The sequence below is a fragment of the Mandrillus leucophaeus genome, unplaced genomic scaffold, assembly GCF_000951045.1.
Source record: "Mandrillus leucophaeus isolate KB7577 unplaced genomic scaffold, Mleu.le_1.0 Scaffold50, whole genome shotgun sequence".
NCBI classification, from domain to species: domain Eukaryota; kingdom Metazoa; phylum Chordata; class Mammalia; order Primates; family Cercopithecidae; genus Mandrillus; species Mandrillus leucophaeus.
Window position 1 is genome coordinate 639441 of NW_012105365.1, and position 14430 is coordinate 653870.

At 33.6% G+C, this 14430-nt stretch overlaps 1 protein-coding gene across 4 annotated transcripts in view; it reads right to left on the reverse strand.

The window, feature by feature from the left end:
* The window catches only part of CDK14 (cyclin-dependent kinase 14), a 603701-nt gene that overhangs the window by 299893 nt on the left and 289378 nt on the right, over positions 1-14430 (reverse strand). For all 4 annotated transcript variants that reach the window (XM_011996009.1, XM_011996010.1, XM_011996011.1 and 1 more), the window contains one exon: positions 10766-10828. In XM_011996009.1, coding sequence (XP_011851399.1) covers positions 10766-10828 — 63 coding nt within the window. The remainder of the gene's footprint in view (positions 1-10765; positions 10829-14430) is intronic.

The window sequence follows — 14430 nt, forward strand, 5'->3', positions numbered from 1 at the left end:
TGATAGGCCCCGGTGTGTGATGTTCCCCTTCCCGAATTTTTAGAGAATACTCAGAGGATTATACAGAGATATTAAAAAAAGACAGAAATAAAATCCTAGCTATTCAACATTAAGTATAATTTATGTGTCACTTTGGACATACTTGACAGCGTTAAGTGTGCTACTGGACTGGTATAAGACACAAGCATTCATGCTAAGGCATCAGGCCTTTCATGTGTATTTTTTTGCAATATATATTTTACAGATCCATTTCTTGGAAAATCTGAGTAGCAAAAGGAGTCTGTCTTGCCACTTCTCTGCCCTGTTTGAGTTCTTCCATTCTTCTTTCTGCTTTTTTAGTTACACTCTCTAAGGCTCTGACATAAGTAACATGTTTTGTCATTTCCAGATAATGTAACAATTTAATTTACATTCTTTAAGATCTTTGAACATTAATATGCTTTTCCTAAAGATGAGAACTTTCTAGAGAGAAATAACTCAAAAACTGAGAATTTCAGGTTCATGGGCAACCTTCCGGGGAAATAACTGCTTAGCTTACCAAGTAAGTTGGCCTTCCATTGCACACTCTCTACTTCAAGGCAATGGCGGATACCAAGCAAGGTGGTGTTTCCGGTATGGAGGTGCCCACAATGAGCAGGCAGTTTAAAGACATGGGATCTAGAGCTGGGAGACTTATAATGAGTCAAGTGAGGCTAGTGTGACTGATCTTGGTTTTGTCAAGTTCTGTAAAAGAAGGTCTAGTACAGTAAGCAGGTTTCCAAGTTATTGGACTTTGTATATACCGTGAAGCATGTGGACGGAGGGGGGGCGGGGGCTGGGTCTTCCCTTTAATAAAGGTGGACATCTGCCTAAAATTAGTATTAGAAATACTCCCTAGCTGAGCAGAAACTGTTAAAGACAAGCTGTTGGATTTAATAGCTATCTAACGTAATTTTCCAAGAGAAAAACTGAAAGAACTGTTCTAAGAAATTCAAATAACATAATCTTATTCTGTCACTGTCAAGTTTCTGTCTGTCAGAATTATAGGACTGACCTGACTAATAAGCGCTTTTCTGAACTATACAGAAATAGCACAAAATCCAAATTGGGAAATGGAGAATCAGTAGTTCTTCCTACTCAACTTCATTTGGGAACGTATGCTACTCTCTCCCAACTACAGGGCCATTCTTTTTTATACACAATGAAAACAAATCAATATTCAGAGTTTAAATGGTTTTTCTGACTAAAGTAACATCTTAGATACTAAATCAAAATAAATTAACTTAATATCAACTGAGAAGGCTAGTATAACTAAAAAGAGAGAGATGTGGATTGAAAAATTGACAAAGGTGATAGATCTGGAGTTTAAAGGCCTTGGAGTAAATCACAAAAACAAGCTATATCAAAGAAAAACTAATTTCAAATGGGACGTAACATTTAACAGCTTGTGAATTTAGATACGTATGATCCACAAACCTCTTTCTCCATCCTCTCAGAGGGGTCTGAAGTAACAGAAATTTATACAGGAATGAGAAAATACCTATGAACTGTACTGGCTGGACACATGAATGCTGTGCCTATCCAAGACAATATGTGTATACTGTACTACTTGAGCTTATTTCCCTTCATGGTCTCATGTCTGTCCTGGAAAACATGAAAACAAACAGGTCGTGTGTAGATCCATCTTAAACTGGAGAGAGGCAAGGCGATGAGTGTAAAGCCCAGGAGGATGTTTCCCCTGTTATTAATGGGAACTCCCAAGTTGGGTAACTAACAATTAAAGAATCATGTAACACTTCCAATCATTGTCTGCATTTCATCATTTTTTGGGGTGATTTCTTTTCAATCTGGTTTTTAAAGGATCTCTAGGAAACAGTGTACTATTTAATTAGCTGGCCTTAATTCCTTTGCTGTATCCAAATTGTTACAAGCAAATCAGCAGATGATCCCGAGGATGCAAAAGACATGTTCGAAACAACTAAATGTACGCCCCACATCTTAACCAGAAAATTCACTACTCAGATCCCCTCTGAATGTCCAAAACAATATGAGCTGACATGTGGAATTTCATTTTCTTTTATCATTAGTCCTCCACTTTCTAGATATGGAAGATTATTTTATTATTATAAAAATAAGATGAAACATCCAAAAAAAAAAAAAAAAAAAGGCCTGGACACGGAGACTTAGTGTCAAATTTTTAAAACATTCTTTAATGGCCTCATGAAATAATCATATTTCTTAAAATACAGAATGAGGAAAGGCTCTATAATATTGACAGTCATGTGTAGTAGGAAATTATTAGGAGCTAAATGAGAAGATCTAATGAAGAATACTGAGAAAATCAGGTGTCACTTGGTTTTCTATCTGAACATTAGAAAGTCTCATTTAGAAATCAATTCTCAGTGCCATCTGTATAAGACAATCTTAATTTGGCATAGCATTATTCTGTCTTTTATACACCTGCTTATTCTCTGGTCTATTAAAGAAAAATAGCAAGTTTTCAACCATAATAAACCTCCTATCCTTTTCATTAATATATCTATTGAAATGAAAAATAAGAATCAGCTTTATGCCAATAGGATTTCAGATACTTCAGAGAATAAGTCAGGAAGTTCAAAATTACTTTGGTCATTTTCAATTGTTCATAAAAAAAGGGGCAAATATGTTTTTGCAGGGAATCTTCTAGAAAAGTCATTATGATAACAGAAATGGAAGTACAATACATAAAAACACAGGAAGATTCAATCTCATCATGGTAATAAGATTCAAACATCTACATTTCTGGGTATCAGCTGGAGAAAGCATCAATTAATCTTTTTTTCATGAATCTTAATTTTCAGTCTCTCATGCTTATCAATTTTTAAAGAACAAATGAAAAACTGAATAAAGGAGGAAATTTAGACCATTATAGTCATTTGTGAAAATGCAATGGTCAATCTGTAAACCACTGAGAATTATAAAATCAAGAATTAATACAAGTTCTATATTCAACTATGATAGCTCAAACCCAATATAACTCACAGTGAATGGTCTTTAAAGGGGGTGGGGAATTTAACTACCTTTCCAAAAATACTCTAACCAGTTTCCCACATACCAGTTATCACCATCTACAAACTGGTAGCAATGCCTTTAATCATCACAAGTATTTATAACAAGGCTAATGTCCTCAGGCTTTTGATCCAGGTTTTAAATCGTCCACTAATTAATTGCTAAAATTACCCATTTGTCAAAAATTGATACTATGCTTAGAAATAAACCATTGATTATTAGTGAATATTTATTTCATAATGCCATATTGATAACAGACAACTTTTATAGGCAATTAAAGTAGCAAAGTGAGTCTAGAAATTTAGTTAACACTGGCTTTTTAAAATGAGTCTATTCCAGTGCTTACAAGAAATACACATCAAGAAAAATAAAACTTTCACGAATGTTTTGCTGGAAATTAGTACAAAATTATCTTATCTTGCTTTACTATGAAATCAGGAGCTATGTGTAGTTCCAGTTGTTCTTTTTTCTCCCCTTCATTCTTCCAGGATACATTACCATTGTAATGCCTGAAATTCTACCCAAGTCTCACTAAGGAACAATCTCCACAATTCTTAAATGCAGAATATCCACATTTTTACAATATACAATTACATATAAAATATAAACAAAGAAAAATATGTATATTTTTAGAATCCTAGATAAATGTTTAAAATGTTATATATACTGTCATGCTGAAGAATGATGAAACTAAAAATCGAAATTGCTAACTTTAGAAGCAACATGATTTGATCACTTTGTTTTCCTGTTGTTCACCATAATAAAAATCAAGTATTTATCACATTCTGAACATTTAATAATCTGTGCAGTGTTTAGCAAACATAGAGCTTCTGTGTTACTGAAAGGACATGCTCTTTTAAAGATAATAGCTTATCTCTCCTGGTTTTCCTATCTCCATAAATTTATAAAGAACTATTACAATGTCTTATTTTAGTTCAGCTGAGGTTTTTTGTTTTTTTTTCCCTAACAATCTAAGATGATGGGAAGATCAACTTTTTTAAAAAAATTAATATCTAGCACAGCATTATGAACAGCTGTTAACTTGGTAAATATTATATTTATGTTCTTCATTTTTATATTCATAGATTTAAGTGACAATAAATATCACCACATGAAAAAATATGTTTATATACCAAACAGAAATACCCATGAGACATCTGTCACTATGTCATAGTCAGAATTTTTTGAGAATAATTTCACCCGCAGTTCAGATCCTAAAGCAACTCTGGAGGAGACCCTTGTCTCCAAGCAAACAGTGAGGAAATCCCAATGCATAATTAGATGAGTGGCCTCTCATAGAAACAAACATCGTAATAAGGGTTGTCTGCTTCCATGCACCGCAATTCAGATGCCAAAACACAAGGCTTTAACAAGCTACATCTATTTTTTAACTTTCCATACCCTTGGAGAAAGTATCACCATTATCTTCAATATGAAAATGATGATGAACCTATGTGACTTAGTGTTTCTAAAGTCACAAATAATCAAGCTAATTACAGTAATTTAATGTATTAATCATGTAGCTCTGGGAAAAGAACATTGGACAAAGAGTTAAAAAGCCCTTTAACACACTCCATCATCTCAGTGATCCTGATGTTTATTTTCTATGAAATGTCGGGGGCTGGAATGAACCATTGATCCAGGACGCTGGTCCTGGAATGCGCTTGGCTACAGCATTATCACTTAAAGAGGTATTTTTTGTTTTGTTTTGTTTTAAATTATATCAACATTCAATGTTTAAATTATTATGACCATGTAAATGTTATTTACAGCTGAGCTATAACGTTTACTATGAATATCTTTCCTTCCCCTGCATAAAAATTTGTTTTTCTTGGTGTTAGTAATAATCTAGTTCTTTTGTTTGTCAGTTTGTTTCCCTTTGTTTAGTTTTCTTTGTGGTCACTACTAATTCAACACCAAATTCTTTTCCCATCTCTTAAGTAACAGTGGAGTATATCCTCAAGTATCTTCCTGAGAAAGAATGTAACAGACAAAATTTTCAACTCCTTGTGTATCTGAAAATGGTAATTTTACCTTCATACTTCATTAACAGTTTGCACAGAATTCTAGGCTTAAAACACTTCTGTGTCCAAATTTTCAAGCTATTGTCTCACTGCCATCCCCCTTTCAGTGTTACTGCTGAAAATCTGATGCCATTGTAATTCTTGATCCCGTGGAGTAAACCTGTTTCCTTTTTTATGGATTTTTCTTTGAACCCAGTGTTCTAAAATTTTGCAATAATGTACATTATTTTCAGTTTTTTAAAAATGTTCTAGGCATTAATCTAAAAACTCAAGCCTATACATTTGAAAAAATTATGGTTTCATAGATATTACTTTAATGATTCCCTCCTTTCTTTATTCCTCAGTTATTCAGATGTGGGATCCCCTATATTAGACCTCTGATTTTTTGATACTTTCTTTCCCATTTTTCATCTTTGTATTTTTTGGTTTATTTTCTGGCAAATTTCTTCAATTTTATCTTCCATGATTTTATTGTTGTTTTTAATTTGTTATATTTTTAATTTCCAAGAGTTCCTCTGTGTTGACTAAATTCTGCTTCTTAAAAATAATACGACATTCTTGTTTTATGGATGAATTATCTTCTTTTCTCTCTCTGAGACTATTAATGATAATTTTTTAAAGTTTCCTTCTCTACCTATTCCTTTCCAATCAGTGAAAGCAACTTGGCTTCTTCCAAGTTACTCATTTGTCAACTGGGGTCTTCACTGGAGAGTTTCTTGGATTCTTCAGGTTTGTTGTCTTGGAAAGATCAGATCCTTCCCGGAATACTCTTAATATCTTCTCCCTTGAGGCACAACTCTTGCTGTCTGAGCCTCTCCATGCCAAGCCCTGTCTCTCAAGCTCTCTCCTGCCTCCCTCTGACCTACACAGCCCCCACCTTATTCTGGGTCACCACCCGCTCCCCTGCTAGCAGAGTGAGGAGCAATGGAAGCCAGCAGGCTGCAGGGCTGTGGAAGAACAAGAGGCTAGGATTGCTGGCAAGTATACATGTCCCCAGGGCTGGGGAGTAAAGCGATGCAGGGATACAGGGACAGTCAGGAGATGCTGTAGATCATGGGCGATACCTTGGCCTCTCATCCTTGAGTCTGAGCAAATGCCCACATTTCCTACCCAAAGCTACTTTTTAAAGTAAATTTTTATTGATACATAGTATTTGTACCTATTTTGGGGAGCACAGGGTATTTTTATACAATCATACAATGTATAATGATGGGTATTTACGATATCCCTGACCTCAAATATTTATAATTTCTTCGTCTTGGGAACATTTCAAATCTTTTCTTTTAGTTATTTTGAAATATGCAATGTATTGTTGTTAACTATTGTTAGACTACTGTGCTGTCAACACTAGAACATATTCTTCTATCGAACAGTATGCCTGTACTCGTTAATCAATCTCTCTTCATCCCCCACCCCCAAATGCTCCCCAGCCTGTGGTAACTATCATTCTACTTTCTACCTCCACGAGATCAACTTTTTTAGCTCTCATATATGAATATAAATACATCCTATTTGTCTTTCTGTGAGGGGCTTATTTCACTTAGCATAATAACCTTCAGTTCCATCCATACTGCTGCAAATGACAGGATTTCATTCATTTTTACGGCTGAAAAACCTTCCATTGTATGTATGTACTGCATTTTCTTTATCAATTTGTTGATGGACACTTAGATTGATTCTATATATTTGCTACTGTGAACAGTGCTTCAATGAACATGATGGTGCAGAAATTTCCTTTCTTTTGGATAAACACCCATTAATAGGACTGCAGGATCATATGGTAGTTCAATTTATAGTTTTTTAAGAAACCTCCATAGGTTCTCCATAATAACTGCACTAATTTATATTCCCACAAACAGTGTATGACTTCCCTTTTCTCCACATCTTCACTAACATTTGTTATGTTTTGTCTTTTTTATGATAGCCATTCTAACTGGGGTAAGATGGAATTTCATTATGGTTTTGATTTTTACTTCTCTGATAATTAGTGATGTTGAGCATGTCTCACTACCTATGCACCATTTGTACGTCTTCTTCTGAGACAGGTTTTTTTCAGGTCCTTTGCCTACTTTTTAACGAGTTTGTTTCTTTTGCTGTTGAGCTGTTTGAATTCCTTGTGTAATCTAAATATTAGTCCCTTGTCAGAAGAGTTTACAAATATTTTCTCCCATTCAACAGGTTGTATCTTTGCTCGTTTCCTTTGCTTTGCAGAAGCCTATGAGTTTAATATAGTCCCATTTATCTATTATTTTTATTTTTGTTGCCTGTGCTTTTGAGGTCTTAGCCATAGAATCTTTTCCTAGACCAAAGTCCTGAAGTGTTTCTCCCATGTTTTCTCGCCTGAGTTTAACAGTTTTGGGTCTTATGTTTAAGCCTTTAATCCATCTGAAGTTGATTTTTGTATATGGTGAAAAATAGAGGTCTTGGTTTATTCTTCTGCACATGGATTTCCAGCTTTTCCAGCACCAGTTATTGCAGAGAATGTTATTTCCCGAAAGTATGTCCTTGACACCTCTGTCAAATATCAGTTGACTATAGGTTTGCGGATTAAATTGGGGATTCGCTATTCTGAGCATTTTTATGTTCCCGTTGTCCATGTGTCTCTTTTTTATACCCATAACATTTTGTTTTGGTTACTACAGCTTTGTAGTGTATTTTGAAGCCACATAGTATGAAGTCTCCAGCTTTGTTCTTTTTGTGCAGTATTGTTTTGGCTATTTGGGTTCTTTTGTGGTTCCATATAAATTTTAGGATTGTTTATCTACTGCCATGAAGAATGTCATTGGTATTTTGATAGGAATTGTATTGAATCTGTACATTTCTTTTGGTAGTATGGTATTTTAATAATATTATTTTTTTTCTGATCCATGGTCATAGGATGTCTTTCCATTTGTAGCTTCTTCAATTTCTTTGATCATTGTTTTGAAGTTTTCTTATACAGGTCTTTCACCTTCCTTGGTTAAACTGATTCCTACATAATTTTTGGTAACTATTATCAATTAAATTGTTTTGTCTCTTTTTCATATAGTTCATTATTGGGGAAGAAACACTACTAATTTTTATATGTCGACTTTTTATCCTGCAATTTTACTGAGTTAGTTTATCAGTTTTGTAACTTTTTTTGGTAGAGTCTTTAGATTTTTCTATATATAAGATTACTTTGTCTGCAAGGAGAGATGATCAGAGGACTTCTTCTTTTCCAATTTGGATTATTTTTTCATTTTTTTTTTCTTGGCTGATTACTCTGGCTAAAATTCCCAGTATTATACTATGCAGACATCCTGATTCTGGGAGGTGAGAATATATGTATGTATATGTGTGTGTGTGTGTGTGTGTGTGTGTGTGTGTGTGTGTGTGTATACATATATACATATAAAGCTTGCCAGGAGAGTCTACTGCGGAATAAAGTGAAGACCTGTTAGTTTATTACTGAGGTTTCTTGTATCCACAAATATGCCAAGAACTGAGACTGTCAAGGACATTTCAGAAGATCCTCAACAAATCAAAGATTTCACTAGTTATGGGGAAAGGAATCCCCATAGATTAATACATTTTGCTGCTTTTAAGGTATTTTAAAAAATAAGAAGAGGTAAATCACATCACATTCTTTTAAAAACAAAAATGTAGTAAGGCATCTATCTGTGACCATGTTAAACAACTTCCAAGTAGGAAAAGTTCCTGCTGATATAAATACCCAGGCTGGCTGTAAGTATCACATATAATTCCTGTGACATTTTTTCTACACTGACTACACATTTCACTCATCATTAAGTCTCTCACCATGTCCTAGGAGGCACCGAGTCCTGTAGTGTTAAACCTTGTTTATCACCACAGTGCAACCTGGACTTGGAATGAGGATCAAACAGTAAGTATTTGAAGTATGACGAATGACCACGTGATGAAAGAAAAGCACACAAAGCTTGAATAAGAGCTGGTGAGACAGTTTCTAGAGGTACAGCCCAGTTACTGAGAAACAGTAACCTTGAGACCCATCTCTCCATGACCATTAGGAGATAAGGGAAAATAAAATGTAATGGAAGCAACAGAATGTACAGTAAAAATGGGACAAAATTCATCAGTCACTGGCCTGTGGACAGAGAACACAGCGATGCTTTGTGGAAAGAGGTTTTCTTTTTTTCATGAACAAAATTTTCCACCAACAGTTGCTGATAACTAATGACACACAGATGATTGGTGAGAAACTAGACAGGAATAATAAAAGCCCAGTGATGTCATGACTGCGGGAAAGATTCAATCAGTTCTTTAATCTCAATTGAATCACTAAATGTGAAAGTCAGGAAATCAAAGTTAGCTCAGAGGATTTGCTCATTTCCACTGGGGCTGGTGAACTTCTGAGCTCCCCAGGGCCAATGGTCTCACTAGCTGGGTGATCGACACATTCTCAGGGATAGAGTGGGAAACAAGAATGAAGATGTATTGTACTACTGATTTCAAAGTCAATAAACCCTAAGAAGAGAACATGCAAAAGTATAAATGAGAGAATTTGAGACTTTAATGTTAAAAAATTATGTTCATGTTATAATACTAATATTTAGAGTTGGAATTGAACATGGACAAGATTAATAAAACAGGTATTTTCATCCGTTAAAATTTCTAACCTAATCTAACTACTAATAAACTATACGTTAATGGTTACAGATTTTTAAGAAAAATGAACAGTCAAAAAACTTCAAGGAAAGGCAATCTAATAAAACACAACAAAAAGAAAACATATGAAAAAATCAACAGACTATAATTTCTATATCGATTCCATTATTTATTTAACAAACAATGTTTTGACAGAGTTCCTATAAGTACCTACATTTTAAAATTACACAGTGTAACTGACCATCATAAAACCCTCATTATTAATTTGTCACATTTATACATACACATATAAAGTTTCCCAGGTGATTCGACTATGGAATAAAGTGAAGACCTCTCAGTTTATTACTAAGGTTTCTCGTAACAAATGGGAAGAAATGGAGATGAATAATTTTACTTCAAATACATCTGTAATACTCAATGGGTTCTCAGGATTATGAAATGTAGTCATTTGAGTTACACAATATAAGAACATAATTAAGCAGTATCAGATATAACTTTGATCTCTTCTAATTCTATTGCATATATGAAGAAAGAGTTCCTGTTTGAAACTTGAAATTTTGGAATAATTTCCCAAGATGATTGTGAGGTCAAGTCTTAGGAAATTGTAGTTCTTTTGATACTCGGTACTAAAATTTCTAGTAAAAGAAAGGAAAAACATTAGCAGGAAGTAGAATATGCCTGTACATACAAATAAAAAGACATGCACTGTGAACCCACCATAACATTGTTTTGGATCATAATGATGCCTTATGTTGAAACCAACTGGTACATCAGTATGGGTTCCAAGCTAGAACTGAGACTCCCCTCTACTATGAAGTGTTAAAAAGAAGGATTCCAATGGTTTTCACTCATTATTAGCGAATGTTTCTCCAGTAAGAAAATATAAGATAAGATCTAAATATTAATACCCCAGTAAAAATATTTAATGTTAAAACATGGCTTCCAATAACTCAACTGAAGCAATGACTATGGTTCACCTCAATATCACTTCTCTTTACACAAAAAGTTTTAAAAATTTAAATATGTTATGGTAGAGATGCTAGACTTCAGTTCAAAAAATACACATCAAGAATGTTAACCTTTGTCTCAAAAAGATCTTTTCCTACCTTCACATTATCTGGATGCAGCCCCCCAGGGTGCTTGTCCATGTACTGACATAAATCAGTGTGCTAGAAGAGAAAAGGAAAAATGTATTAATAACCCTCTGGCTATAACATGATAAATCAGTATCTTCCTACTTCAATGTCACCATTACCTTCTGAACAGAGCAAATAAAAGACAAGTGGGTGGATTTTTCAGTGTTATGTAGTGGCATGCCTCCCCACCCCCTAATTTTAACCACAATTGAATCATTATTTTTCCCTCTCGGCTCTGTTTTATGTTAAACATTTCTATGTATTAAAAAGAATACATGTCCACAATTTATTAAGTGTCTCATTTCCTCTTCATTGAATATATCCTTATGCCTTAACTTAGAAAACCACACATAATTAACCAATGCAATTGTAACATCAACTATCCCATATTTTCCAAATGCAAATAAAAAATATTTATTTTATATGAGATGAAAATACAACAAATACATTCTGCTAGTAAAATTAATCACTGGATTTATCTTTATGTCAATATTCAGAAAAAATAATTTTCAGGTTTTTACAACTCCTGAATATATTTGAGCAAATATGCTTCATAACTTAACAGAAACATCTTCAAAACTAAAAATTAAGATAAATATATCCAGATATAAGTTTAAAAGAATATTCAACATCTCATGCTGTTATTCTTTTAAATATGCAAAGCTTGATTTGTCCACAAATATATATCTTCTTCTTAATGCTTTTTCTGCTTATATTATAAACTAGATAAAATTTTTTAAAAGTATGTAGTTACTATTTACATTTTTCTTCTTTTATTGGAGTGTACTATAAGATTTATAAGACTGAAACATTTAATCCTTCTGTAAAAGCCAATGAACATGAGCATTTGTGCCCCACTATCAGGCTTCAATTACTGAGGAAGTACAAGTTTTACAATACATTCAAGAGCCTTGCTGTAGTCATTTATAACAACAGTTCAGATTCCGTTATTAAGCTTTTATTGCATGCCAGGTGATAATTGCTGAGGATACAAAGCAGAAATTAGCCTTCATCATTCATCATGTACTTTTTGAGCCCGTATGTTCCAGGCACAACACTAGTCACTAAGAACATAGGAGTAAATGAAACAGATGCAAATGGAGAAAAAACAGACATGCCACTGATTACAGTAAAGTCAGCTGTGTATTATTTTAAGAATAGTACTGGATGATGTTCAAGGGCACAGCAGGGGAAACCTAATGAGGTCTAGAGATTTCAGAAAGGTCTCTGGAAGAAGTTACTTCTAAGTAAGACATGAGTAGAGAATGAAAGAAGTTAGCCAATTGAAGGGCAAAGGCAAAGAAAATGGGTCAGAGAAAATGCTCTTAGATATGTTCTGAGATGAAATTGCCTTTATCTTGGGCAACACCCAAGCTTTGATTTAGCTTCTAAATCAAAGTCAAACTCCATGAGGGTAGAAACTATGATTAATTTGGAAATTATTCTCACTCTGGTCCAGGCAAAATGTCAGACAAAGAGAAAAAGAAACTAAGTACAGATGGGAATACTTTTACATATAGGATAGCACACTAAAAACAAACCTAAAATATGATTAAAATAGGTTCAATGGAGTTTTCCCTGAGTAACTATATAAAAGTTTTATTTCATGCATTTAGTGAAATGAGGAATGACTCTGGACCCCAAACTGCCATTTTGTAACTTCATATTGTTAACTTCCCCATCCTTAAATAAGGATAACACCATCCTCAGAGAAGGACAAATAAAGAATGTGAGAACATTTGTTTTTGAAGCCAGTATATGATAAGTACTTTCTACTTATAGTATAATAGATAATAATCACATATACACGATGTGTTGAAATGCTTATTAAAAATGTAAAATCTCAGCTTTTAAAACAAAGAAAATCAAATTCATACTGCTTCCCAAATACAAACTAAGAACAATAAATACCAAAAATCCAGAAACTCTGAAAATAAAAGTTTATTTATACTTTTGATATTTTGTTATTTATAATTGTAAATATCAATAAAAAGGGAATCAGATATATCAATGTAAAATCACGTTTAACAGAATTCAAGAAACATATATTCAATATTTGCATACCGAACAACAGGATACATTATTAAAAGCAAAAATTGACAAACATGAAAGAAGAAATGGAAAATTTCACAAAATCTTGAAGAGTTTTGCTTACTCCTTTCAAAAATTAACAAATGGCATTGGCCAAAAAAGTAAAGCTATAAAGGATATAACACAATTAAATAGCATGCCCAATAAACTCAGGCTACACATGCTTTTTAAACACAAATGGCCTAGAGAAAAAGAGAAAATCTCAAAAATTTCCAGAAAGCTGAAATCATACTACATCCTTTCCTCAAAACTGAATAAAGTTAACATCAGAGTATATTATATTTCATCAACTCTAAAACATATAATTCTTTTCATCTTCAATATTGGAACAACAGCATTCATTTATGATTACCCAGGCAATGAATGCAATATAGTTCTTATTGCCTGTGTCTGAGCAAACTTTTTATTTGCTTTCAATTTGCAGAGTTTACTCAATGGCATGAGTCACCAACAAACAACTTAAGGACCATCTGAAGAAGAAACAGTGAAGGATGAGCCCTAATTGTTATCTGGAAACCATTAATTGAAATTTTCAGGTAAGATTTTTTTTTTTAAGTACCAGAATTAAAACTTCTACAGCTCTTTCAATAAGCATAAAATAAAAATTCTGAATAAGAAAGCATTCAATCATAGTTTAATTCAGTGAATTTTTTTTAGTAGTATATAAATAAGGTTTCTTCCAATAAATGGTGTTTTAAGTTCAAAGGCAGCAGGAGGAAAATAAGGAAGAAAGAAAATCAGCTGAAGACAGAGAATGAGAAAGGGAGGAATGAATAGAAAAATCTATTTTCCTAAAAACTTACAAAAAGTTAAAAAGCCTAAAAATACTTAAATCAGTAAAAAATGAAAAATAAATACACTACATTCCAAAGCAATTAAATTTGGTCAGAGCATCAACAAGAAAATTTAGACCTTTAAATGTATTCATTTTAACATAAAAATGACTAAAAATAAATAAAAGAACCAATAAAGTAAAGCTAGAGAAAACAAAAGAGACAAGAAAAAAAAGAGAGAGAAAAGGGATCAATGCAGTTAATAGCAGACATTAAATAGAAAAACTAGAAAACAATAAGTTTGAACAATTAAACAAAAACGCACTTCTTTGAAAAGCCTAATAAAACCAACCTTTGGCAAGTCTGATTTTTTTTTTTAAGTGAGGGGTTTGCCAAGACATAATCAACATTAAGAATGAGAAAAATGAGGGTGGGCGTGGTGGCTTATGTCTGTAATTCCAGCACTTTGGGAGGCTGAGGCAGGCAGATCACTTGAGGTCAGAAGTTCAAGACCAGCCTGAGCAACATGGCAAAACCCCATCTCTACTAAAAATCCAAAATAACATTAGCCAAGTGCAATGGCGAGTGCATACAATCCCAGCTACTAGGGAGGCTGAGGCAGGAGAATTGCTTGAACCCGAGACACGGAGGTTGCAGTGAGCCATGATCAAGCCACTGGACTGCAGCCTGGGAGACTGAGACTCTGTCTCAAAAGAAAAGAAAAGAAAAGAAAAGAAAAGAAAAGAGAAGAAAAGAAAAGAAAAGAAAAGA